We start from the raw sequence: 26,262 nt of genomic DNA on the forward strand, positions 1-26,262 counted from the left end.
ACATAGGTATTCAGGAACAGGCATTAAAACGGTTTAGATTATACCTGTCTGATCGATACCATTTTGTAGACCTGAATGGAGAACTGTCTGGTGTAATGCCAGTGAAATATGGGGTCCCACAAGGGTCAGTTTTAGGACCTCTGCTGTTTTTAATATACATGCTTCCCTTGGGTAACATCATTATTTCCATTGTTTTGCTGATGATACCCAATTATATATCAAGCTGTCCAAGATATAAAAGATTGGTTGACCGATTATTTTCTTTTCCTTATTTCAAATAATACAGAGATATTACTTATTGGCCTAAAAACCAGTACACACCAGCTCTCAGAATTCAGCTTGCATTAAGAAGGATGTACTGTTACCACCAGCTCGACAATAAAAGACCTGGGCGTAATATTAGACAGTAACTTATCCTTTAAAAATCATATTTCCAATATTACAAAAACAGCCTTTTTCCACCTTAGAAATATTGCCAAGCTTAGGAACATTCAATCCATATCTGATGCAGAAAAGCTAGTCTGGCATTCATTCATGACCTCCAGACTGGACTATTGTAATGCATTACTAGGTGGTTGTCCTGCATCCTCAATAAACAAGCCACAGTAAGTCTAAAATGCAGCCGCCAGGGTTCTCACCAGATCCAGAAAATATGATCATATAACCCCAATATTATCATCCCAGCAATGGCTACCTGTTCAGTTTAGAATTAATTACAAACTAGCATTAATTACATACAAGGCTCTAAATGGTTTAGCTTCCTTATACCTAGCCAGTCTTCTGACACATTACAATCCACCACGCTCCTTAAGATCACAAAACTCGGGACTTCTGGTAGTTCCCAGAATATCAAAATCTACAAAAGGGGGTAGAATGTTCTTATCTTTAGCTCCTATGCTTTGGAATAGCCTTCCAGACAATGTTTAGGGCTCAGACACAGTCTATCAGTTTAAATGTAACTCAAGGTGCATCTCTTTGTACACAAGTATATCTAAATGCACACTTCTATTTAATGCTGCTAATATTCTGAACGGCATCTACGTTTTTTTTTTTTTTCCACCTGTTTTTCCTTTCTCTAACTATCCCGAGGCAACCGGGGATTGTGCCAGGTCCGATAGGCAGAGGTCAACCCTGCGAAGATCTTAAGGCATCGAGAGAAGGACCACCTCCAGCTGGATTCTGCTTCATGATGGTTTGGATCTAAGCATGCTGCTCCTGAGCTTCTAGTGATCCAGACCCCCCTCTGTCCTCTGCACCTGCTGACTCATCCCTCATCCCGGGTCCGTTTTCACCCAGATGAGGATGGGTTCCCTGTTGAGGCTGGATCCTCTTATGGTTTCTTCCCATAGCCATCTTAGGGAGTTTTTCCTAGGGAGCACCGTCACCCTCGGCTTGTTCATCATTCTGATTTACATACATTTACATTTCATCCATAATTTCTTTTGATTGTGTAAAGCTGCTTCGTGACAATGACAATTGTAAAAAGCACTATAGAAATAAAATATAATTAAATTGAACTGAATAGTCAGCCTACCCTTTTCTGTTCTGTTCAGCTGATCACTGGGTTTCTCCTGGAAGTTTTGTGAAAGTAAATGGAACCAAAAAACAAATGTGTAACATAAACAAAATATAACATGTGGGGATTCATTATAAAGCACATAATAATAATAATAATAATAATAATAATAATAATAATAATAATAACAAACATCTGCAGCCTTATTTAATATATATATATATGTGTGTGTGTGTGTGTGTGTGTGTGGTTGCGCTACATGGCAGGCCCAAGGATTATAGGAAAATGTCTATGAAACTCATATGTACCTCTCTAATTTTTTTAACAAATCTATGGAATTCCACTAGCTTTTGGAGTATGGCTTTAAAGATTTTTTAATTGGTGAGGTGAGGATCAGATGGTGAGGCCTGGGATGTAGTCAATCTTCAGTGTTCAAGGTGATTGAGTTCAAGACCCTGTGCCACTCAAGTTATTTTAGTCCAACCACAGGAAATCATGCATAGGCGTGGTCATGTTTACACATAATTAAGTAGTGCACTGTTATAGTATTACATTAGATGCATAAAGGTGTGCAAAGCTTTATTTTCATACATACATTAATCACTGTGCATAAACATATAGACATAAACAGTAATAAGTAGAGTTAGATATAGATTTAAATGTTTATAAATTATGCTGAATAGAACAACAATGATTTATAAAAATTTTTATGCAATAGTTTTAAAGAAATTCAATGCATTTAAATAAAGTATATTTGTTTATTTATTTATTTGTTATAGAATGTGGAGAATTGTTCAGGCAAATCCGAACCCTCATTAAGTCTCCAGTATCAACAATTCAAAATATATATTTTTTGCATTCTTTTCTAAAGATATTTGGCTTATGGCAAAAAATATATATTTTTTCTTTCATGAATTATATATGAGGATCATATATATGTTTGTTTATGTTTTATAATTGGATCTGGAGCTACAAGTGCAGGGAAATCAGAAGTGATAGAAGAGACATCCATATCATGGAAACTGAGCTGGCAATCACTGGCGGCATAGAATTACCTGCAAAAAATAAGCATATGAATACAATTTAATGCACATAAATACATATTATAACTTTAAGTAATTTTCATTAATTCTAATTGATAAGCAATAAGTAGTCAAAACCTTTATAAAACATTAAGGTCACTAAAAATGAATTTCTCATTTGAAATTCTTTATAGTAACATTCATTTGAAATTCTTTATAGTAACATTCATTTGAAATTCTTTATAGTAACATAAGTGTATTTAACTATATTAAGTCAGCTCAGTCGATCCCGCTAATTGTCATTTACAGACCTCCAGGGCCGTACTCGGAATTTCTTAGTGAATTTGCAGATTTCCTCTCAAACCTAGTCATTTCTGTAGACAAAGTGTTAATTGCTGGAGATTTTAATATTCATTTTGAAAACCCAGAAGACCCTCTGAGAACTGCATTTATGTCTATACTGGACTCGGTAGGAGTAAATCAGTGTGTAGTAGGACCCACTCATAAAGCAGGTCACACTTTAGATTTAATAATATTATTTGGATTAAGTATAAGAAATTTATTCACAATACCACTATCTGAAGTTATCTCAGATCACTATCTTGTCTCAATTCAAGTGTGTCACAATAATAATGTACACACAGCGCCGCGCTACCGTATGAAACGTACATTCACATCAACTACCAAACAGAGTTTTATCAGTAATCTCCCAGAGTTCCCAACTTCGATTAGATTACCGTCTGACCCCACAGAACTCGATCAGGCGACTGAATATTTAGAGTCGACATTTCGCTATACCCTAGATAATGTAGCTCCAGTCAAAAGAAAAATTATTAGAGATAAAAAACTTGCTCCCTGGTATAACGATCACACGCGCACTTTAAAACAGACCGCTCGGAAATTAGAACGTAAATGGCGTCAAACTAAATTACTAGTATTTCAAATAGCATGGAAGGAGAGCATCCTGAACTATAGAAGAGCTCTTAGTGTAGCTAGATCAACATATCTCTCCACTCTTATAGAAAATAACAAAAATAATCCTAGATTCTTATTTAATGCTGTAGCCAAATTAACCAGAAATAAGACCACTGCAGAAATCTCCACAACGACATCATGCAATAGTGAGGACTTCATGAACTTTTTTAATAATAAAATTGTAAATATTAGGCATAAAATTGAGGTTTTGAAACCGAACAATGTAATTGATGCAGATGTTAATCTAGCCATGTCAGACCAGAACCTAGAATACTTTACTCCCCTTGAAGAGAATGAACTAATTTCACTCATCTCTTCTTCAAATTCATCAACCTGTATATTAGATCCTGTACCGACACATTTTCTTAAACAGATAGTACCAGCAATAATAGAACCCCTGTTGAGAATAATTAATTCTTCACTCAGCATTGGATATGTTCCAAAATCTTTTAAATTAGCAGTTATCAAACCAATAATTAAGAAACCTGACCTCGACCCCTGTCAGCTGTCCAGTTACAGACCAATATCAAACCTCCCCTTTATCTCTAAGATCCTGGAAAAGATAGTAGCGGAGCAGCTATGCTCATATATACATAGGAATGGCATACATGAACTGTATCAGTCAGGATTTAGGCCTCATCACAGTACAGAGACGGCGCTCGTTAAAGTAGTAAATGACATTCTATTGGCCTCTGATCAGGGTTGTGTAACTATGCTTGTATTACTTGACCTCAGTGCAGCTTTTGACACTGTTGATCACGCTATTCTTCTTCACAGATTAGAAAATGTAGTGGGAATTAAGGGTACAGCCCTCTCCTGGCTCAGATCCTATCTGACCCATCGTTATCAGTATGTAGACTTAAATGGTGATTATTCTGCATGTTCTCTAGTGGAGTTTGGCGTTCCGCAGGGTTCAGTTTTAGGTCCACTGCTTTTTTCCCTTTACATGCTTCCTCTGGGCAACATAATCCGTAAGCATGGTATTAGTTTTCATTGTTATGCTGATGATACACAGTTGTATGTCTCAGCAAAACCTGATGAGAAAAAACAGCTTACTAAAATTGAGCAATGTGTGCAGGACATAAGAAATTGGATGCTAACTAACTTCCTTCTGCTAAATCCGGATAAGACAGAAGTTCTAGTCATAGGACCGCATACAGCTAGGAGTAAAATTTTAGATCATACCGTAACTTTAGATGGCCTTTCTGTTCCATCAAATGCAACAGTGAAAGACCTTGGTGTGATTATTGATTCCAGCCTTTCATTTGAAGCACATGTAGATAATATTACCAGGATAGCATTCTTTCACCTCAGAAATATTGCCAGAATAAGAAATTTATTGTCGCTAAACGACGCAGAAAAACTAGTTCATGCTTTTATCACCTCTAGGTTGGACTATTGTAATGCCTTACTGTCTGGTTGTTCAGCTAGATGCATAAATAAGCTTCAGCTAGTCCAGAATGCAGCAGCGAGAGTCCTCACCAGAACCAGAAGATATGAGCACATCACCCCTATCTTATCTTCACTCCATTGGCTCCCTGTGAAATTTCGCATTGATTTTAAAATACTACTCTTGACATATAAAGCATTAAATGGTCTCGCGCCGCAGTACCTGAGCGAACTGCTAGTGTCTTACGATCCGCCACGCCTACTTCGATCAAAGGATGCAGGCTGCTTGTCAGTACCGCGTATTATGAAAAATACAGCTGGGGGCAGAGCTTTTTCTTACAAAGCCCCAAAGTTATGGAATAGTCTTCCAAATAGTGTTCGGGACTCAGACACAGTCTCAGTGTTTAAGTCCAGGCTAAAAACCTATTTATTTAGCCGAGCATTTTTATAAATAGATTTGCCATAGGTAAAGGAGCAGATCTGGGGGACTCATGGACGTAGAGTATTATGGTGAACTGGTATGTTTGGATGCTGTCCTCCTCACTCTCATTGATCACTCAGGTTTGCTGACGGTGAGGGTGTGACTGTGACCATACCTAACTGCCATCTCTCCTCTTCTTCTCTTTCCCCCCCTCTTTCTTTTTCCTCTCTCCTCCTGTCCCCCCCTTTCACTCTTTCTCTCTCTCTCTGTCGAGCTACACATGTCGTTCCTGAGCTGCCAGTGATCCAGACTCCCTCTGCCCTCCGGACCTGTCTGACCCGTCCTGGTGCCCCGCTTCTGGCTGGAGATCTCGTCGCATGGATGCCCCGTGTGTCTCTCTGGGATGCGTCTGGTGTCTGGGAATGATTCTCTCTGCCTAGAAGATGGTTCTGGCCTTGACTGGTGTTGGCAGCTGTTTCTCTGGGGACTTGACAGTTCGATAGTTCATGACTGGAACTTCTTACAAGTCTACCTGGGTCTTCAATAACTACCTGGACTCCATATTAACATCAATTAACATCAGCTATTATAGCTGAACTGCCTCCCACCCTACACACTGTATAAATGCAGATCATTTACTGCTTTTTGTTTCACCCAAATGAGGATGGGTTCCCTGTTGAGTCTGGTTCCTCTCAAGGTTTCTTCCTCTTACCATCTCAGGGAGTTTTTCCTTGCCACTGTCGCCCTCGGCTTGCTCACCAGGGACAACCTGACCATTTTGATTCATACAAATTCACATTCCATACAAACCTAAATAATTCTTTTGACTGTGTAAAGCTGCTTTGCGGCAATGAAAATTGCTAAAAGCGCTATACAAATAAAATTGAATTGAATTGAACTAAAACTGAATACTCACCTAAAACCTGAGTGACATTAAAGGAGTTTACAGTAAAATTGTAGTTGTTAATTCCACTTCTAAAGGTGTCTGAAATTTGGGTGCTAGTAACGTTTGAGCCATTCGAATTGAAATATAAAGTGGTGTTTGCCACAGTAGAACCGCTCCTAAAGGGACACACATGTAGAGATACAGGGTTAAATTAAAATATCAATAAAAAGTATTTAATAAGAAATTAATATTCAAACCCATATCTTAATTTTTACCAGAAATTAAAAATGCGCATGATGAGGAAGTTTTTATAGGCTTTCTTGAATACTGGTTCAACCTAAAGGAAGGAAATTAGTAACAATTAGAATTAGAATAAAAAAGAGAAATAAATCGAGGTGATAAACAACAGTGTCAAACAGACTGATAATCAAGTCAGTCACATTTAGTACTAAATATTTAAAAGTTACATCTTAAAGTAATAATAAACATTCTTTCCCCCCCTTTTTATTATCATCCTTCTCTGTCAATGTCCCAAATCAATCACTTCCTTAATATTCAGCTTATATTATTATTATCTTCTTTTACCTCGTCTCTCTTGTGCCAACTTAACCTACTCAGCCATCAGTCCTATCGCATGTGCAATTCTTTAATATGTGTGCTATACTGTCCGTCCTTAATGACCAACCCTCCAGGTGGACCTGTTTAGTCTGCTAAGTATATTTATTTTATAAGTTAATCATTTTCCTCGCTAATAACCATCCTCTTTGTTATATGGACATTAACAAATTACATGGATTGCACAGTGTTTGTTTTCTGCCAGTATGTTGGAGACAGTTTTTCTCTGCAAATCTGATTGCAAAGTTTAAATAACATTTTCACAGAATGTGTCCTTAAGTCTGTATCATCTCTGCGGTGATTTTATCTTCTCTGTGTGTCTTCCTAGGTTCCAGCTTCTGTATTTCAAATGATATCTTCCTCAGTATATTTAGAATGACTTAATGCTGGTAAGTAATTCAGAATAAAAATGTCTCCTAAATTAAATGTACAAAAGTTCAAAGTGTTTCCTTCTTTTGTTTTTTATCTTTTCTTTATCATTATTATTTTTTTTGCTTCTGGAAATCTATTGGTCTGCCATAAGAGTTTTACCCAAGACATTTTCTGCTATGCTGGTGTATATCTCCTTTACACAGTGCCAGATTTGATTACAGTATTAGGACTTCCGATTAGAACTTTCTGCTATTTATGATCTATTATCTGTCTATATTCTCTTTTAATGGTTTATTCTGCATTTTATAGACTAGCAATGTTTTGAGCATTCCTTGCTTTAAGTTTACTTCTGTTTAGTTCATTATGCCACGATAATAATTCAGTAATCCGACCTCAGGCCTCACTAATTTACTAGCACAACATTTATCATGTTTCTGCCTGTGCCATTTGGTGACTCCAAGACTTTATACTGTCATTTGTTTGGTATGTATCAAGGCTCATTTCCAAATATTCCCCATCTTTAGGCTCGCTGTTGGGTCTATACCATGATCCTTTACACTAAAATGTCCTTCAGTGTCTTTTTTTTAATAGTTTCTCAGATTTGCCATTTCGAGTGCAATCTTCAGGTTTATAAGTGTAACTGGCCGAACCACCAACTTGTCCCACCACAATCTTGTTAATATTACAATAACTAGTAATTCAAAACTAAACTACTACACAATGCTCATCCACTAACCTCTATAGTAAGTGAACACAGTATATCACTGTAGTTCCAAAAAAATTATGAATAAATAGAGAAAAATGAATACAAAGAGACTTAATGTGCTAGTTCACATATTATGTTGCCCCGTGGCATTTTCTTGGAATATGAATTCGCAATATTCCTATATTTTAATAAAACTAATATTAAAATATATGAAATATGAAAATGAAATGAGTGCAACAATGTGTACCATCATGAGTTTTTTATGTATTTTTTCATGGCAACAGAACTTTTTGGTAGTGAAATGTTTCTTGCGTAGTAAAATCAAATAGACTAAAAATTAAAGCATTACAAATAAAACCTACCTGATTACGAATATTCATAACCTTTGCTGAAAACTGTGGAGAGTTGTTATCGGCTAGCGCTGGATTGAAGGTTTCTGTTATGCTGAAGATCAAGTTAAAAATTGCAGTTGTATCTGGAGGCACTAAAGGCGTGCTTGTTGTTGAGCTGGTAGAAGTGGTGCTGGTGGATGAGGTTGTGCTTGTTGTTGAGCTGTTACTAGCTGTGCTGTTAGATGAAGGCGTGGTTGTTGTTGAGCTGTTACTAGCTGTGCTGTTAGATGAAGGCGTGGTTGTTGTTGAGCTGTTACTAGCTGTGCTGTTAGATGAAGGCGTGGTTGTTGATGAGCTGTTGGTAGCCGTGCTGTTGGATGAAGGCTTGCTTGAGCTGTTGGTAGCTGTGCTGTTGGATGAAGGTGTGTTTGTTGTTGAGCTGTTGGTAGCCGTGCTGTTAGATGAAGGCATGGTTGTTGACGAGCTGTTAGTAGCTGTGCTGTTGGATAAAGGCGTGGTTGTTGATGAGCTGTTGGTAGCCGTGATGTTGGATGAAGGCGTGGTTGTTGATGAGCTGTTGGTAGCCGTGCTGTTGGATGAAGGCTTGCTTGAGCTGTTGGTAGCCGTGCTGTTGGATGAAGGCGTGGTTGTTGATGAGCTGTTAGTAGCCGTGCTGTTGGATGAAGGCGTGTTTGTTGATGAGCTGTTGGTAGCCGTGCTGTTGGATGAAGGCTTGCTTGAGCTGTTGGTAGCTGTGCTGTTGGATGAAGGCGTGGTTGTTGATGAGCTGTTAGTAGCCGTGCTGTTAGATGAAGGCGTGGTTGTTGATGAGCTGTTAGTAGCCGTGCTGTTGGATGAAGGCGTGGTTGTTGACGAACTGTTGGTAGCCGTGCTGTTGGATGAAGGCGTGTTTGTTGACGAACTGTTGGTAGCCGTGCTGTTGGATGAAGGCGTGGTTGTTGACGAACTGTTGGTAGCCGTGCTGTTGGATGAAGGCGTGGTTGTTGATGAGCTGTTGGTAACCGTGCTGTTGGATGAAGGCTTGCTTGTTGTTGAGCTGTTGGTAGCCGTGCTGTTGGATGAAGGCGTGGTTGTTGATGAGCTGTTGGTAGCCGTGCTGTTGGATGAAGGCGTGGTTGTTGACGAACTGTTGGTAGCCGTGCTGTTGGATGAAGGCGTGGTTGTTGAAGAGCTGTTAGTAGCCGTGCTGTTGGATGAAGGCGTGGTTGTTGATGAGCTGTTAGTAGCCGTGTTGTTGGATAAAGGCGTGGTTGTTGACGAGCTGTTAGTGACTGTGCTGTTGGATGAAGGCGTGGTTGTTGACGAGCTGTTAGTGACTGTGCTGTTGGATAAAGGCGTGGTTGTTGATGAGCTGTTGGTAGCTGTGCTGTTGGATGAAGGCGTGGTTGTTGATGAGCTGTTAGTAGCTGTGCTGTTGGATGAAGGCGTGGTTGTTGATGAGCTGTTGGTAGCTGTGCTGTTGGATGAAGGCGTGGTTGTTGATGAGCTGTTAGTAGCTGTGCTGTTGGATGAAGGCGTGGTTGTTGATGAGCTGTTGGTAGCCGTGCTGTTGGATGAAGGCACGCTTGCTGATGAGCTATTTGTAGCTGTGGTGTTGGATGAAGTGTTGGGTAATGAGCTGTTTCCAGCTGTGCTCGGAGCCAAAGTTGGGTTTGTTGATGAGCTGTTTGTTACTATTATATGAGAGATTAAATATAAATTACAATATTTACACAAACAAAATGTTATTAAAATGCAGTTTAATGTATAAGTGTGTACTGACCAGAAACCTGAGCGACGCTTATGGTATTTGTAATAATGTTTAAGCTTGAGTTGGTGTTCGTCGCATTAATGAGGATGGCTTGTACTGTGGAGTTAGTTGGGATGGTGCTGTTCCCACTATATTCAAGGCTGGAATTTACTACAGTAGAGCCGTTCCTAAAAACATCCTTAGTTAAATACACATTCAAATCATCAAGAGAAAAAAGTTTCAGAGTAATTTTATATTATTCCTCACCTAAAGTTAAAAATGTTCATCCTAATGAAGTTTGGGTTTGTTCGTCTGTATAATGGCTCAACCTGGAAGATAAAACATAATAAAAAAATCAACAACATCATCATATTATAAACAATGTGCTGATCACGCTCATCACTCATGCTCACACTCAAGTCATTAAACAAGGCATTAAACAGTTCTTATCCAGTTCTCCGGCGTTTTAGGAGACTACAACCGCTATTTTTTGAAACCAGGTCCCAAAGTGGATAAATCTGAAAACGACACTCTTGCGGTTTCGTGAGTACGGCCAATCCGTATATTTTGTGAAACGATGATGTCATCACATCACATGTCGGCTGCGTCACACGTAACAGCAACAACAATAATGGCGGACTACATGATTGTGTTCATGTTGCTACAAAGCCTACTAGCTTAATTACAGCAAAATCTATTTCTTCTATGCAACTGTTATGAGCAACAAGCGATAATGGACAACACCATCTTGGTTCGTATACAGCGCAAAGGTTATGCGCATGCTCAAAGTCTTCTTCTCCGTGTATAGTGTATCTCTATGGCGGAATTACAGCGCCCCATACTGGTCTGGCATATATACTACACCGTTTTCAGTGGGTTCGTGTGTACACAGATATTTTTTGAGACGACGCCATGTTTACGCAAAAAAAATGGGCGGATAGGGAACGCACCGGCTTCATGTGGACGAAGTCTTAGGCATACTTTGTGAATCATAATGAACCGTACTTACGGCCACCGCGTGAAACTGCGTAGGTGAGTTAGGGGTATTAGTAGGTGAGATAGGGGTATTAGTAGGTGAGATAGGGGTATTAGTAGTTAGCAGATTATGGACCAAACTTCACTGAGTGATAATGGTAGAATAATCATAAAGGTCTTGACTAAAACAACATGCATAAGGAATCACAAAGGAGTTTTTATTTTCTGCAGTGGAAAAGTACTCGAACTAGTTACTTTTATCAGAAAGTATTACTGTAATGTAACTGATTACTTTTTAATGACGGTAATTTTGTAATGTAATTGGTTAATTTAAAAAACTCAACACTGGTGTTCACACAGAGCCACCACATGTACCATCATGGGTTTTTCACATTTTCTTTTATACCAGCAGAACGATTCATGAAGAGTTATTTAATTTGTATTGCACAATTTCTATTATTAAGAAAACATACCTGATCACGGACACTTGTTACTTTTGCCTTAAACTGTGGAGAGCTGCTATTGTCCAGTGCCTGGTTAAAAGTTTCATTAATGCTAAAAACTAAGCTGAATACTGCAGCTACTTCAGAAGTGTTTGTCAAGACGCTGTTTGGAGCTGAGCTGTTGGATGAAGGCGTGGTTGTTGATGAGCTGTTGGTAGCTGTGCTGTTGGACGAAGGCGTGGTTGTTGTTGAGCTGTTGGTAGCCGTGCTGTTGGATGAAGGCGTGGTTGTTGTTGAGCTGTTAGTAGCTGTGCTGTTGGATGAAGGCGTGGTTGTTGATGAGCTGTTGGTAGCCGTGCTGTTGGATGAAGGCGTGGTTGTTGATGAGCTGTTACTAGCCGTGCTGTTGGATGAAGGCGTGGTTGTTGATGAGCTGTTAGTAGCTGTGCTGTTGGATGAAGGCGTGGTTGTTGATGAGCTGTTGGTAGCCGTGCTGTTGGATGAAGGCGTGGTTGTTGATGAGCTGTTAGTAGCTGTGCTGTTGGATGAAGGCGTGGTTGTTGATGAGCTGTTGGTAGCCGTGCTGTTGGATGAAGGCGTGGTTGTTGATGAGCTGTTAGTAGCTGTGCCGTTGGACGAAGGTGTGGTTGTTGTTGAGCTGTTGGTAGCCGTGCTGTTGGATGAAGGCGTGGTTGTTGATGAGCTGTTAGTAGCCGTGCTGTTGGATGAAGGTGTGGTTGTTGATGAGCTGTTGGTAGCCGTGCTGTTGGACGAAGGCGTGGTTGTTGATGAGCTGTTGGTAGCCGTGCTGTTGGATGAAGGCGTGGTTGTTGATGAGCTGTTGGTAGCCGTGCTGTTGGATGAAGGCGTGGTTGTTGATGAGCTGTTAGTAGCTGTGCTGTTGGATGAAGGTGTGGTTGTTGATGAGCTGTTGGTAGCCGTGCTGTTGGATGAAGGCACGCTTGCTGATGAGCTATTTGTAGCTGTGGTGTTGGATGAAGTGTTAGGTAATGAGCTGTTTCCAGCTGTGCTCGGAGCCAAAGTTGGGTTTGTTGATAAGCTGTTTGTTACTATTATATGAGAGATTAAATATAAATTAGAATATTTACACATACAAAATGTTATTAAAATGCAGTTTAATGTATAAGTGTGTACTGACCAGGAACCTGAGCGACGCTTATGGTATTTGTAATTATGTTTAAGCTTGAGTTGGTGTTCGTCGCATTAATGAGGATGGCTTGTACTGCGGAGTTAGTTGGGATGGTGCTGTTCCCACTATATTCAAGGCTGGAATTTACTACAGTAGAGCCGTTCCTAAAAACATCCTTAGTTAAATACACATTCAAATCATTAAAAGAAAAAAGTTTCAGAGTAATTTTATATTATTTCTCACCTAAAGTTAAAAATGTTCATCCTAATGAAGTTTGGGTTTGTTCGTCTGTATAATGGCTCAACCTGGAAGATAAAACATAATAAAAAAATCAACAACATCATCATATTATAAACAATGTGCTGGTCACGCTCATCACTCATGCTCACACTCAAGTCATTAAACAAGGCAATAAACAGTTCTTATCAAGTTTCTGTAATATAAATTGTTTTCTTACTTGATTTAGCCTAATAATTTGACCATTTTAAAATGGTCACTGCTTTTGAAGCCAGGTGGTGTACATGACCAGTGTTGGGTGTAATGCTTTACAAAGTAATGCTTTAGAAAACTGAGTAATCTAACGCATTAGGTCCCGCATTTAAGTACTTAATTAGTATTTTTTTTAATGCAATCCCTTATTCAGACAATTTATGTAACCTGTAATTTTGTAATTTTGAAATGTAATTAGTTACTTTAAAAGTAACGTCCTCCAACACTGGTGTTCACACAGAGCCACCACATGTACATTCATGGGTTCTTCACATTTTCTTTTATACCAGCAGAACGATTCATGCAGAGTTATTTAATTTGTTTTGCACAATTAAAATAGTTTTGAAAATGGGTTTGTATTTCTATTATTAAGAAAACATACCTGATCACGGACACTTGTTACTTTTGCCTTAAACTGTGGAGAGCTGCTATTGTCCAGTGCCTGGTCAAAGTTTTCATTAATGCTAAAAACTAAGCTGAATACTGCAGCTACTGAAGATGTGTTTGTCAAGACGCTGTTTGAAGCTGTGCTGTTGGATGAAGGCGTGGTTGTTGATGAGCTGTTGGTAGCTGTGCTGTTGGATGAAGGCGTGGTTGTTGATGAGCTGTTGGTAGCCGTGTTGTTGGATGAAGGCGTGGTTGTTGATGAGCTGTTGGTAGCTGTGCTGTTGGATGAAGGCGTGGTTGTTGATGAGCTGTTGGTAGCTGTGCTGTTGGATGAAGGCGTGGTTGTTGATGAGCTGTTGGTAGCTGTGCTGTTGGATGAAGGCGTGGTTGTTGATGAGCTGTGGGTAGCTGTGCTGTTGGATGAAGGCGTGGTTGTTGATGAGCTGTTGGTAGCTGTGCTGTTGGATGAAGGCGTGGTTGTTGATGAGCTGTGGGTAGCTGTGCTGTTGGATGAAGGCGTGGTTGTTGATGAGCTGTTGGTAGCCGTGTTGTTGGATGAAGGCGTGGTTGTTGATGAGCTGTGGGTAGCCGTGCTGTTGGATGAAGGCGTGGTTGTTGATGAGCTGTTGGTAGCTGTGCTGTTGGACGAAGGCGTGGTTGTTGATGAGCTGTTGGTAGCCGTGCTGTTGGATGAAGGAGTGGTTGTTGATGAGCTGTTGGTAGCTGTGCTGTTGGATGAAGGCGTGGTTGTTGATGAGCTGTTGGTAGCTGTGCTGTTGGATGAAAGCGTGGTTGTTGATGAGCTGTTGGTAGCCGTGCTGTTGGATGAAAGCGTGGTTGTTGATGAGCTGTTGGTAGCTGTGCTGTTGGATGAAGGCGTGGTTGTTGATGAGCTGTTGGTAGCCGTGCTGTTGGATGAAAGCGTGGTTGTTGATGAGCTGTTGGTAGCTGTGCTGTTGGATGAAGGCGTGGTTGTTGATGAGCTGTTGGTAGCCGTGCTGTTGGATGAAGGCGTGGTTGTTGATGAGCTGTTGGTAGCCGTGCTGTTGGATGAAGGCGTGGTTGTTGATGAGCTGTTGGTAGCCGTGCTGTTGGATGAAGGCGTGGTTGTTGATGAGCTGTTGGTAGCCGTGCTGTTGGATGAAGGCGTGGTTGTTGATGAGCTGTTAGTAGCTGTGCTGTTGGATGAAGGCGTGGTTGTTGATGAGCTGTTAGTAGCTGTGCTGTTGGATGAAGGCGTGGTTGTTGATGAGCTGTTGGTAGCCGTGCTGTTGGATGAAGGCACGCTTGCTGATGAGCTATTTGTAGCTGTGGTGTTGGATGAAGTGTTAGGTAATGAGCTGTTTCCAGCTGTGCTCGGAGCCAAAGTTGGGTTTGTTGATGAGCTGTTTGTTACTATTATATGAGAGATTAAATATAAATTACAATATTTACACATACAAAATGTTATTAAAATGCAGTTTAATGTATAAGTGTGTACTGACCAGGAACCTGAGTGACGCTTATGGTATTTGTAATTATGTTTAAGCTTGAGTTGGTGTTCGTCGCATTAATGAGGATGGCTTGTACTGTGGAGTTAGTTGGGATGGTGCTGTTTGCACTATATTCAAGGCTGGAATTTACTACAGTAGAGCCGTTCCTAAAAACATCCTTAGTTAAATACACATTCAAATCATTAAAAGAAAAAAGTTTCAGAGTAATTTTATATTATTTCTCACCTAAAGTTAAAAATGTTCATCCTAATGAAGTTTGGGTTTGTTCGTCTGTATAATGGCTCAACCTGGAAGATAAAACATAATAAAAAAAAAACATCATATTATAAACAATGTGCTGGTCACGCTCATCACTCATGCTCACACTCAAGTCATTAAACAAGGCAATAAACAGTTCTTATCAAGTTTCTGTAATATAAATTGTTTTCTTACTTGATTTAGCCTAATAATTTGACCATTTTAAAATGGTCACTGCTTTTGAAGCCAGGTGGTGTACATGACCAGTGTTGGGTGTAATGCTTTACAAAGTAATGCTTTAGAGTACTGATGTAACAAGTAATCTAACGCATTAGGTCCCGCATTTAAGTACTCAATTAGTATTTAAAAAAATGTAATCCATTATTTAGACAATTTATGTAATCCAAATACCCCACACCCCCCACCCACCCCCTGTTATTCCTGCTGTTATATCGCTATCTCACCTATACGGTTTAACTATGCAAGGACTGACGTGCGGAAAGATGGAAACCTACAGCGCCAAACTCGCAGTAAAACATGATGAACTGTACTTAAGGCTACCACGTGAAACTGCGTAGGTGAGTTAGGGGTATTAGTAGGTGAGATAGGGGTATTAGTAGGTGAGATAGGGGTATTAGTAGGTGAGATAGGGGTATTAGTAGTTAGCAGATTATGGGCCAAACTTCACTGAGTGATGATGGTAGAATAATTATAAAGGTCTTGACTAAAACAACATGCATGAGGAATCACAAAGGAGTTTTCATTTTCTGCAGTGGAAAAGTACTGAACTAGTTACTATTATCAGAAAGTATTACTGTAATGTAACTGATTACTTTTTAATGACGGTAATTTTGTAATGTAATTAGTTACTTTAAAAGTAATGTCCCCCAACACTGGTGTTCACACAGAAACACCACATGTACTTTCATGGGTTCCTTACATTTTCTTTTATACCAGCAGAACGATTCATGAAGAGTTATTTAATTTGTATTGCACAATTAAAATGGGTTGTAAATGGGTTTGTATTTCTATTATTAAGAAAACATACCTGATCACGGACACTTGTTACTTTTGCCTTAAACTGTGGAGAGCTACTATCGTCCAGTGCCTGGTCAAAGTTTTCATTAATGCTAAAAACTAAACTGAATACTGCAGCTACTTCAGAAGTGTTTGTCAAGACGCTGTATGGAGCTGAGCTGTTGGATGAAGATATATTTGTTGAAGAGCCATTTGTAGATGTGCTGAAGGATGAAGATGTGTTTAATGAGCTGTTGTTTGTGGATGGACTTGGGGGAGAAGTTGAATTTATTGACGAGCTGTTGGTCGATGGGCCCTGGGGTGAGAATGTGTTTGTGGAAGAGCTGTTTGTGGAGGGGTTAGATGCCAAAGATGTGTTTGAAGACGGACTCGGGGATGAAGATGTGTTTGAGGATGAGCTGTTTGCAGGTGGATTTGGGGGCAAGGTTGTGTTTGCCAATGAGCTGTTTATGGATGGGCTTGGTGGCAAGGATGTATTTATGGATGAGTTATTAGATGGGCTCAGGGTGGAGGATGTGTTTGTTAATGAGCTATTGATGAATGGGCCCTGGGGTGATGATGTGTTTGTGGATGAGCTGTTTGTGGGTGGGCTGGGTGGCAAGGATGTGTTTGTGGATGAATTGTTTGTAGATGGTCTTGGGGGCAAGGTTGGATTTATTGATGAGCTGTTGGTGGATGGACTCTGGGGTGAGGTTGTGTTTACTAAGGAGCTGTTTATGGATGGGCTTGGTGGCAAGGATGTATTTGTGGATGAGTTGTTAAATGGGCTCATTGAGAAGGGTGAGTTTGAAGAGCCATTTATAGATGGGCCCAGGGGTGAGGATATGTTTGTAGATGAGCTGTTCGTAGATGGGCTAAGTGCCAAGGATGTGTTTGTGGATGGGTTGTTTGTAGATAAATTTGGGGGCAAGGTTGTGTTTGCCAATAAACTGTTTATAGATGGGCTTGGTGGCAAGGATGAATTTGTGGATGCGTTGTTAGATGGGCTCAGGGGGGAGGGTGTGTTCGTTAATGAGCCATTTATGGATGAGCCCAAGGGTGGGGATACGTTTGTGAATGAGCTGTTCGTGGATGGGCTGGGTGCCAAGGATGTGTTTGGGGATGAGTTGTTTGTGGATAGTCTTGGGGGCAAGGTTGGATTCATTGATGAGCTGTTGGTTGATGGGCTCTGGGGTAAGGAGATGTTTGTGGATGAGCTGTTTGTAGATGGATTTGGGGGTAAGGTTGAGTTTACCAATGAACTGTTTATGGATGGGTTTGGTGGCAAGGATGTATTTGTGGGTGATGGACTCAAGGGGGAGGATGTGTTTATTGATGACCCATTGGTGAATAGGCCCTGGGGTGTGGATGTGTTTGTGGATGAGCTGTTGTTTGTCGACAGGCTTTGGGAAGAGTTTGGATTTGTTGATGAGCTATTGGCTGCTGGGATCAGGGGTGAGGACATGTTTGTGGATGAGCTGTTCGTGAATGAACTTGGGGGCAAGGTTGTGTTCGCTGAAGAGCTGTTAAAGGGCGGACTTATGGGCAAGGACATATTTGTGGATGAGTTGTTAGATTGGCTCAGAGGTGTGGATGTGTTTGTTGATGAGCCATTGAAGGATGGGCCCTGGGGTGAGGAGGCGTTTGTGGGTGAGCTCATGTTTGAAGTCAGGCCTGTTGAAGTTGTGTTTGTTGTAGTTGAAATACTTGAATTGGTTTGTGCTGCACTTGCGGCTGTCAGACAAAAAAAGATAAAGTTTTTTTGCCAATATACTTAAAGCATATTAAAATTTTAAACACTTGCTGATGTTGACAGTGAAGGTCAATTTTATTATTAGAGTTGTCAGCATGTTAAAAAAAAATAAAATTAATAATAATAATAATAATAATAATAATAATAATAATAATAATAATACATTTTAATAGAATTTAGAATTTTAAACGGTAGGCAACTTAGAGCCAATGGAGATCAGACAAGATTGGAGTTATATGAGCAGTAATATCATTAAAATAATAATTATAAACCTAAAATGCTGAAGGCTGTGGCATACTGCTTAAAATGAGATATCAGGTAAATGCAGAAGAAGCTTTTTTACATGGACAGGTAAAGATTTCCTGAATAATTTTTGTCTGCCACATCTGCAATCTTCGTTACACATGTCTCACAACAAAACATACAAACATGGTTGCCACATGCAACAGGCTCTGTAAACATGTTCACATATCACTAAACATAGATAAACAGAATTTGGGAAAAAGTGTAGTTAGATCCTTAGCATAAAAACACTTTTTCTTACACACACAATCACTTTCACAAAGGAGTACAAAAGGCTATTGTTAGTTAGTTATTGTAAATTTTTTTGTTCAAAGTTTTTGATAGGCTATGTAACTGATTAGACAATTTCCATCAGGCCATCTCAATTCCATATTCAAATAACATCATATACTTATTTTAAAGAAACAAAATCAAGCTAAGTAGAAAATGAAAAAAGCTTATTATGTTGTCTTTCACTACATACATTTAAAATAATTTTGCTGTACACTATATAGCCAAAAGTAGGTTTTGACTAAACTGGAACCACACGGTTATAAACACACAATGTACTTTTTGCACAAAAAAGCCATTTTTATTTTAATGTGATTACTTCTTTTTTAATTCATTTAGTAATCGTACAATCGCAGCTTCATTTAAAAGAATGAACCAGTTGTTGTAAACTAAAATAGGGCTGTACTATCATAATTATGAATACACAGCAATACAGATAATAATAATAATAATAATAATAATAATAATAATATAAGTACAATTAATTTGTGCCTATCTCTTTCACACACTGTTGCGTTAATAGAGAAGTTTTTACTGGTAAGCCCCTTAGTTTTGGTTAAACTATCTAAACTTAAACAACTGCAATTAAGAGGACACAAAGCCAGCTCCATGAAGACATGGTGTGTCAAGGTTGGGCCGGAAGAACTCAAATGTCCTGGACAGAGCCTTGACTGAACACAACCCAACCAAACCATCACATTAGGGAACCAGACCTAAGCTCACTACACTTTAAGCTGAATAAACGCACAATCACCACAACTACGCCATAGTTCACAGACCAGCGCATTATAACAGCAAACACAGGGAATAAATCTGTAACAGGTTTTTCAACAAGTCCTCTCTCTTTCACACTAATATGCACATTAACTGACAGACAGGCCTGATTAGTCTGGCTACATACTCAAGCATAGATATGAGTCTAAAGTGAAATGAGAAACTGATCATTCCTTTGTGATAACGGATCAAGCACTTAACACAGTTAGAAAAACATGTATATTGGACAAGTATGACAAGTCTGGGTTTTTTTTGTTCATATTCTGATTAGTCGTATTGTGTCAAAAATGATGTCATTATTCTATTGTGGTTTTAAGTCTTGCTTTTGACGGCTGTCTGATTCATTTGCTGTATAATACATGCTATAAAATTCGGCTGCTCCTTTGCCGGGAGCAGCCGAAAGACCAACAACAACAACAGTGATTGTAATGTACAGTAGTGTGTAATAATAATGTAATATATAAAAAAACTGAGAAACTGAGATAGAATTTATACACTAATGGGGGGAAAAACACTTACCAATCAAACCCAAAATAGGCAGTAAAACCCTCCAGTCCATTGTGCTTTGTCTAAGCTGAAAAAAAGTTAAAATAAAAGGAAAAAAAACATAGATTTTAGATAATTTTTTTTGTAATAATTACAAGTTAAGTAATTACTTAGTTACTATATTGTAAAATAAATAATGACTAATGTACATAAGATTATTTATATAATATCTTTACGTTTAATGTTTCAGTGAATACCTCAATGATCATCTTTATATTTAAGTAGTTTGTAGTTTGTAGCAGATTAATAAACGTTTATGCAGTATCTTCTTTCCGTCTGATTATTCTGCATAAAGTGATAACAGAGTAAGTAATGACTCACCTATGTGCACGGGTCGTGGGTATGTAGTGTTCTCAGGCCAGTGGCAAAGACAGCATAGAGAGTACAGGGAAGGTAAATGGATTATTTAACCAGAGGAGGTAACACAGTATATACCTTAAAATATCAAACCCATGATGTCAAAAGGGCCCGAGAGCCAATCACAGCTTGCTTGCTTGTTATTTACCTTGACAACCTGAAAAACTGCATTACAAACAAATAGATGTTCTGCATTGTGGTCGAATTTCTTACAGCATGATAAAGATAATGTGCAAAATAAAGTGATGTACAACTATATGTATCTATCTCTCAGTGGGTCTTCTTTAGTTCACACTGTACATTGATACCAGAAACTAGTGTCACTTTTCTTTAGGCACAATTAACAACAAAACTGAACGACAACAAAGAGAAAGTTGATGTGTTTGTTAATGTATGAAAATACACCAGTGTGCCAGCTTTTATTTAGATCAGAGCGGAAAGAGGAAACACCAGGAGACATTTAAAAGGTTGAAAAAGAGTTTAAAAACTTCTCTTACAATTTAGAACAAATTTAGAATGACTTGATTTGACTTGTAGCTTAGCTGAACAAGCTAAACCTGTTAGCTGAACATGTTTAACTTAATCCCCTAACCAGTCGCTCAACTGGATATGATTGAAATGTTACTTGAACAAGAACCATGTCAAAGGCAAGTCAAATGATAAAGTATTTGTGTTATGTGCTGAGATACCAGCAGAAGTAAGAGGAGTAAAGAGTTAGACCGCCCAAATGCTGTGTTGGCACCACGGTGAGACCACATCTGCCCTTCTACAATGTTAACTCATCTGTTGGAGTTAAGAACAAGTTTACTTGTCACAAAGTACTTGAAGCCCTGAATTCAGCCTCATTAATTTTTACAGTAGTCTCACAGGGTGAGTACAGTACGTATACTGTATGTAGCAGACTCATGAAGACCACAGTATCCACTGGCAGTTTCTCCTGTCATGTTAAAGACAGAGGAATATGTTAGAGGCAGCAGAGGGTTTGGCACTTTTTATCAGATGATAATAATAAAAAAAAATAATAATAATAATATTTTTTTCATTTAGATAGCGCCTTTTCAGAGCTCAAGGACACTTTACAATGAATGTAACAAAAAGAGATAATACAGACACAGATCTGTTGCCTAAAATGTTTTCCACTTTTAACAGATCCAGAGTGCTATCTCACGGCTCCTTTTCTATAGTAGAAATATTGGTATTCTTCCACTGAAAAAAAAAAGAAAAGAACAGTTGTTCAGTAAATATAAAAAATCTGTGATTTTACACACAAAAATGCAAGATCATTAGAGGTTTATAAATTCTTTATGTTCTGTGCTAAATGATTAAATGTAAATATGTTGCGAAAACCTGTTGTAATTCCACTGTAAATCACAATAATGTTTATTTAATTTATTAATGTTTATTCTATCAGGGCCAGTATTTACTTTTTAGCAGTTTATGCCTCACTAGCTTTTCTGTGGGATCAGACCAGATAGACTCGTCAACACTCTCTACTTGCTCTTTTTTTTCTGCTTCCAACTGACAGATTAGTTAACCTGTTCTGTAAAGTCTTCTCCAGCCCATCCCAAAGACTTTGGAGTTAAGGTCAGGACTTTGTGGTGTCCAGGTCATGTGCACTAATAATAAAATAAGTGTAAACTCGATAGTCTGCTGAAATTGCTTCTGCATCCTGAGGTCCGAGTTCTTATTTTTATACTTTTTAATTGCCGAGTTAAAGGTAGAGAAAAAATCTGATGGTATTTTTTTTTTTCTTTAAATGTTTTACAGTGTCTTGATTGATTGGAAACAAATTTAGGTGCAAATTATATTTTTAAGAGTAAGCAAAGAACAAATGAAACAGCTGAAGGTCACCTAGGGTCAGTCACCGATGTGAGGTGAGGCCTGAGATGCAGTTGATGTTCAGGTCAAGGCTTTGAGCAAGCCAGTTAAGTCCTGTTGCTCCAACTTTTGAGAAACCATGACTTTATGGAGCTCACATTATAATTTGAGTCTCTCGTTATCTCCAATAACGAGAAATCTTAATTCTACACCAGGGGTATCCAGTCTTATGCAGCAGGGACTGGTGTAGGTGTAGATTTTGAGATGAGTTAAGCCTTCATTTGTCACATATACACTATTGCACAGTGAGGTTCCTTTTTTTATATTCCAGCATGGTGCTCCGGCGCCCCTGGAGCAGATAGGGATCATGTATTAACCCTCAAGGGCAACCTGGTGGAGCCTGGAGTTGAAACGACGACATTTTAAACAGTAACTCTTAACAGTAACAGTAACAGAAGCTGAGAAAGGAAGAATGTTGTGAAGTCTTTAGGGAGGAGTTGAGACAGGCTATGGGTGGTCAGGAGGTGCTTTCAGTTGACTGGACAACTACAGCCAATGTGATCAGGGAGACAGGTAGGAGGGTCCTTGGTGTATCATCAGGTAAGGGGAAAGTGGACAAGGAGACTTGGTGGTGGAATGAGGAAGTCCAGGAGTGTATACAGGGAAAGAGGCTAGCTAAGAAGAAGTGGGACACTGAGAGGACTGAAGAGAGTAGACAGGAGTACAGGGAGATGCAAAGTAAGGTGAAGGCAGAGGTGGCAAAGGCCAAACAAAGAGCATATGAGGACTTGTATGCTAGGCTAGACAGTAAGGAGGGAGAGGGGGATCTGTACAGGTTGGCAAGGCAGAGAGATAGAGATAGGAAGGATGTGCAGCAGGTTAGAGTGATTAAAGATAGAGATGGAAATGTACTGACAGATGCCAGGAGGGAATGGGAAGATGGAAGGAGTACTTTAAGGAGTTGATGAATGAGGAAAACGAAAGAGAACAAAGAGTAGAAGAGGTGACTGTTGTGGAACAGGAAGTAGCAAATATTGGTAGAAGTGAGGTGAGAAGGGCGTTGAAGAGGATGAAGAGTGGAAAGGCTGTTGGTCCTGATGACATACCTGTGGAGGTATGGAAGTGCTTAGGAGAGGTGGCAGTAGAGTTTTTGACAATTTTGTTTAACAAGATCTTGGAGAGTGAGAGGATTCCAGAGAAATGGAGGAGAAGTTTATTGGTGCCAATTTTTAAGAACAAGGGAGATGTGCAAAGCTGTGGCAATTATAGAGGTATAAAGCTAATGAGCCAGACAATGAAGCTGTGGGAAAGAGTAGTGGAAGCTAGGTTAAGGGCAGAGGTGAGCATTTGTGAGCAGCAATATGGTTTTATGCCTAGAAAGAGTACATCGGATGCAGTATTTGCTTTGAGGATGCTGGCGGAGAAGTACAGAGAAGGTAACAGGGAGTTGCATTGTGTCTTTTTAGATTTAGAGAAAGCGTATGACAGGGTGCCAAGAGAGGAGCTGTGGTATTGTATGAGGAGACTGGAGTGGCAGAGAAGTATGTTAGAGTGGTGCAGGACATGTATGAGAGCTGTAAGACAGTGGTAAGATGTGCTGTAGGTGTGACAGAAGAGTTTAAGGTGGAGGTGGGTCTGCATCAAGGATCGGCTCTAAGCCCCTTTTTGTTTGCTCTGGTGATGGACAGGATGACAGATGAGGTAAGACAGGAGTCCCCATGGACTATGATGTTTGCAGATGACATTGTGCTCTGTAGCGAGAGCAGGGAACAGGTGGAGGAAAATTTGGAAAGGTGGAGGTATGCTCTGGAAAGCAGAGGAATGAAGGTTAGCCGCAGCAAGACGGAATACATGTGTGTAAATGAGAGGGACCCAGGAGGATCGGTGAGGCTACAGGGAGCAGAGGTAAAGAAGGTGCAGGATTTTAAGTACTTGGGGTCAACGGTCCAGAGCAACGGAGAGTGTGGAAAGGAGGTGAAGAGGCGGGTACAGGCAGGTTGGAATGGGTGGAGAAAAGTGTCAGGTGTGTTGTGCGATAAAAGAGTATCAGCAAGAATGAAAGGAAAGGTGTACAGGACAGTGGTGAGACCAGCGATGCTCTACGGCTTAGAGACAGTGGCGCTGAAGAAAAGACAGGAGGCAGAGTTGGAGGTAGCAGAGCTGAAGATGTTGAGGTTCTCTTTGGGAGTGACAAGGATGGATAGGATTAAGAATGAGTTTATCAGAGGGACAACCCACGTTAAATGTTTTGGAGATAAAGTCAGAGAGGCCAGATCGAGGTGGTTTGGACATGTTCAGAGGAGAGATTGTGAATATATCGGTAGAAGGATGCTGAGGTTGGAACTGCCAGGCAGGAGGTCTAGAGGAAGACCAAAGAGGAGATTTATGGATGCAGTGAGAGAGGACATGAAGTTAGTTGGTGTGAGAGAAGAGGATGCAGAGGGAAAGGGAACAGCCGAAAGACAAAGAAGAAGAATCGGAGAGTGAATCACAGATGAGAAATGGTAAAAGTAGATAAAAGGATAAAGATGAAGTTTTGTCTTAAAACCACTCCAGCGTGTTAAAATTCACTTTTACCACTTCAGCGCTGTTATTTCAACCAAAGTGAAAATATGAACTAATCCCAGTAAAAAAGGAGGAGCAGGGAGGAGGAGCTTTTCATGGGAGAAGTGGTGAAGGGTTTCAGCTAAGGGGAAAACTGGGTGGATTCGGAGCGCCGCAGGCAGCTGGAGCCGGTAGGTGACAGGATTGATTCAAAGGGTGAATGCGATATGGTCCGATGTACCTGGGGGAAAGATTCCGAGATTCGGTATGGAGATGTAGATTTTTTGACAGCTATACCTTATCACCTACATTGTACAATCGTCCCGGAGGGTGTCGACGGCGATGCTGGTTGTTATATCAATGGTTAGCTTGTTGGATGGCGGCGTTTGCTTTGTTCCACAGCCACCGACACCTGCGGACCAACTGTTGGGCTGATGGTACATCAATCTCCGGTTCTTGGCGTTCGAACATCAGAGGTTGGAAACCATGGCATACCTCGAATGGGCTTAAGTTGGTGGCTGAAGAGGTGTGGAGGTTGTGTGAGAGTTCGGCCCAGATGAGGTAGCGAGCTCAGGAGTGTTGGCGATCAGCGACAAAACATCTTAAATAACGCTCCAGTTGTTGGTTGGTCCGCTCCGTCTGACCATTAGTCTGGGGGTGGTATCCAGAAGAAAGACTACAGGTAGAATTGATCAGATGGCAGAAGGCCTTCCAGAACCGGGCGGTGAACTGTGGCCCTCTGTCCGAGACAATGTCTTTTGGGAACCCATGCAAGCAGACTTCATGTTCTAATATCAGCTCGGCTGTCATTTTTTCTGATGGGAGTCCAGCGAGAGCCACCAGGTGCATCGCCTTGGAGAACCGATCCACGATAGTGAGGATGGTGTCTTTTCCTTCCGAGGCCGGCAGGCCCGTAATAAAATCTACGGCAATGTGTGTCTAGGGTCTACGGGGGATGGGGAGTGGCTGGAGGTCCCTCGGTGGCGGCTGGTTGGTGTCTTTGGCCCTGGCACACCCAGGAAAGTGGTGGAGCGCTGGCACCAGAGAGGGTGTCCAGGGCACAGTTGGTAAGAGGCAATGGGTGTCGATTTTTAATGGTGATGTTATTGAGCCCCCAATAGTTGACACAGTTCGCCCCCTTTTATCTTAATAAAAAAGGACCCCGTGGCGGCGGCCGAGGAGGAGGGTCGGATGTACCTTGTCGAAGTGCATTAGCGACGTACTCCTCCATAGCCTGGGTCTCGGTGCCCGATAGGGAGTAGAGATGGCCACATGGCATTGGTGTAGACGTCGGGGGCCTCAGACTTCCTAGAACACGTCCCAGCCGTTGCCCGTAGGCAGAGTTCAGAACAGGTGATGATGGGTGGAGAAGAGATGGATGTAAGGTGAAATTTGAATTTTTCTTGGTGCTGTTCGATGATCAGTGTGATGGGTTGAGTTGATTGATGATAGGGCTGGAAGAAAGGGGCCGACCGTCGACAGATGTAACTTGAACCGGCTGGGATAATGCCTCGATTTCCACTCCCAGTTTTTTGGCAAAGGTAGAGTCAATGAAGTTACCGACGGCACCAGAATCGATGAACGCCGTACTTCAGACCCGTTTGTAGCCAAACTGGAGGTGTACCTGAACCGTGAGCTGAGAAATATTGGTGATGGTCCTGGAGAGTTGGAGGGAACCTGAGCCTAAGCATTTCCCGGTCGGATAGGGCAGATGGCTCGATG

The 26,262-nt window shown here is 40.5% G+C and overlaps 1 protein-coding gene across 1 annotated transcript; it reads right to left on the reverse strand.

Annotated features, from left to right (window-relative positions):
• Positions 1–2,080: 2,080 nt before the first annotated feature.
• On the reverse strand, positions 2,081–20,211 carry LOC128508355 (uncharacterized). The gene is made up of 12 exons (XM_053479649.1): positions 20,143–20,211; positions 19,795–19,849; positions 16,207–17,909; positions 15,147–15,208; positions 14,913–15,067; positions 13,424–14,823; positions 12,796–12,857; positions 12,562–12,716; positions 8,265–9,928; positions 6,485–6,546; positions 6,240–6,385; positions 2,081–2,571 (listed from the first exon to the last, which is right to left on the reverse strand). Exons 2-12 carry the CDS (start codon positions 19,832–19,834, stop codon positions 2,486–2,488), a joined length of 5,535 nt encoding a protein of 1,844 aa, XP_053335624.1. The 5' UTR covers positions 19,835–19,849; positions 20,143–20,211; the 3' UTR covers positions 2,081–2,485.
• Positions 20,212–26,262: the final 6,051 nt, after the last annotated feature.

Source organism: Clarias gariepinus, chromosome 20, assembly GCF_024256425.1.
Source record: "Clarias gariepinus isolate MV-2021 ecotype Netherlands chromosome 20, CGAR_prim_01v2, whole genome shotgun sequence".
Classification (NCBI taxonomy): domain Eukaryota; kingdom Metazoa; phylum Chordata; class Actinopteri; order Siluriformes; family Clariidae; genus Clarias; species Clarias gariepinus.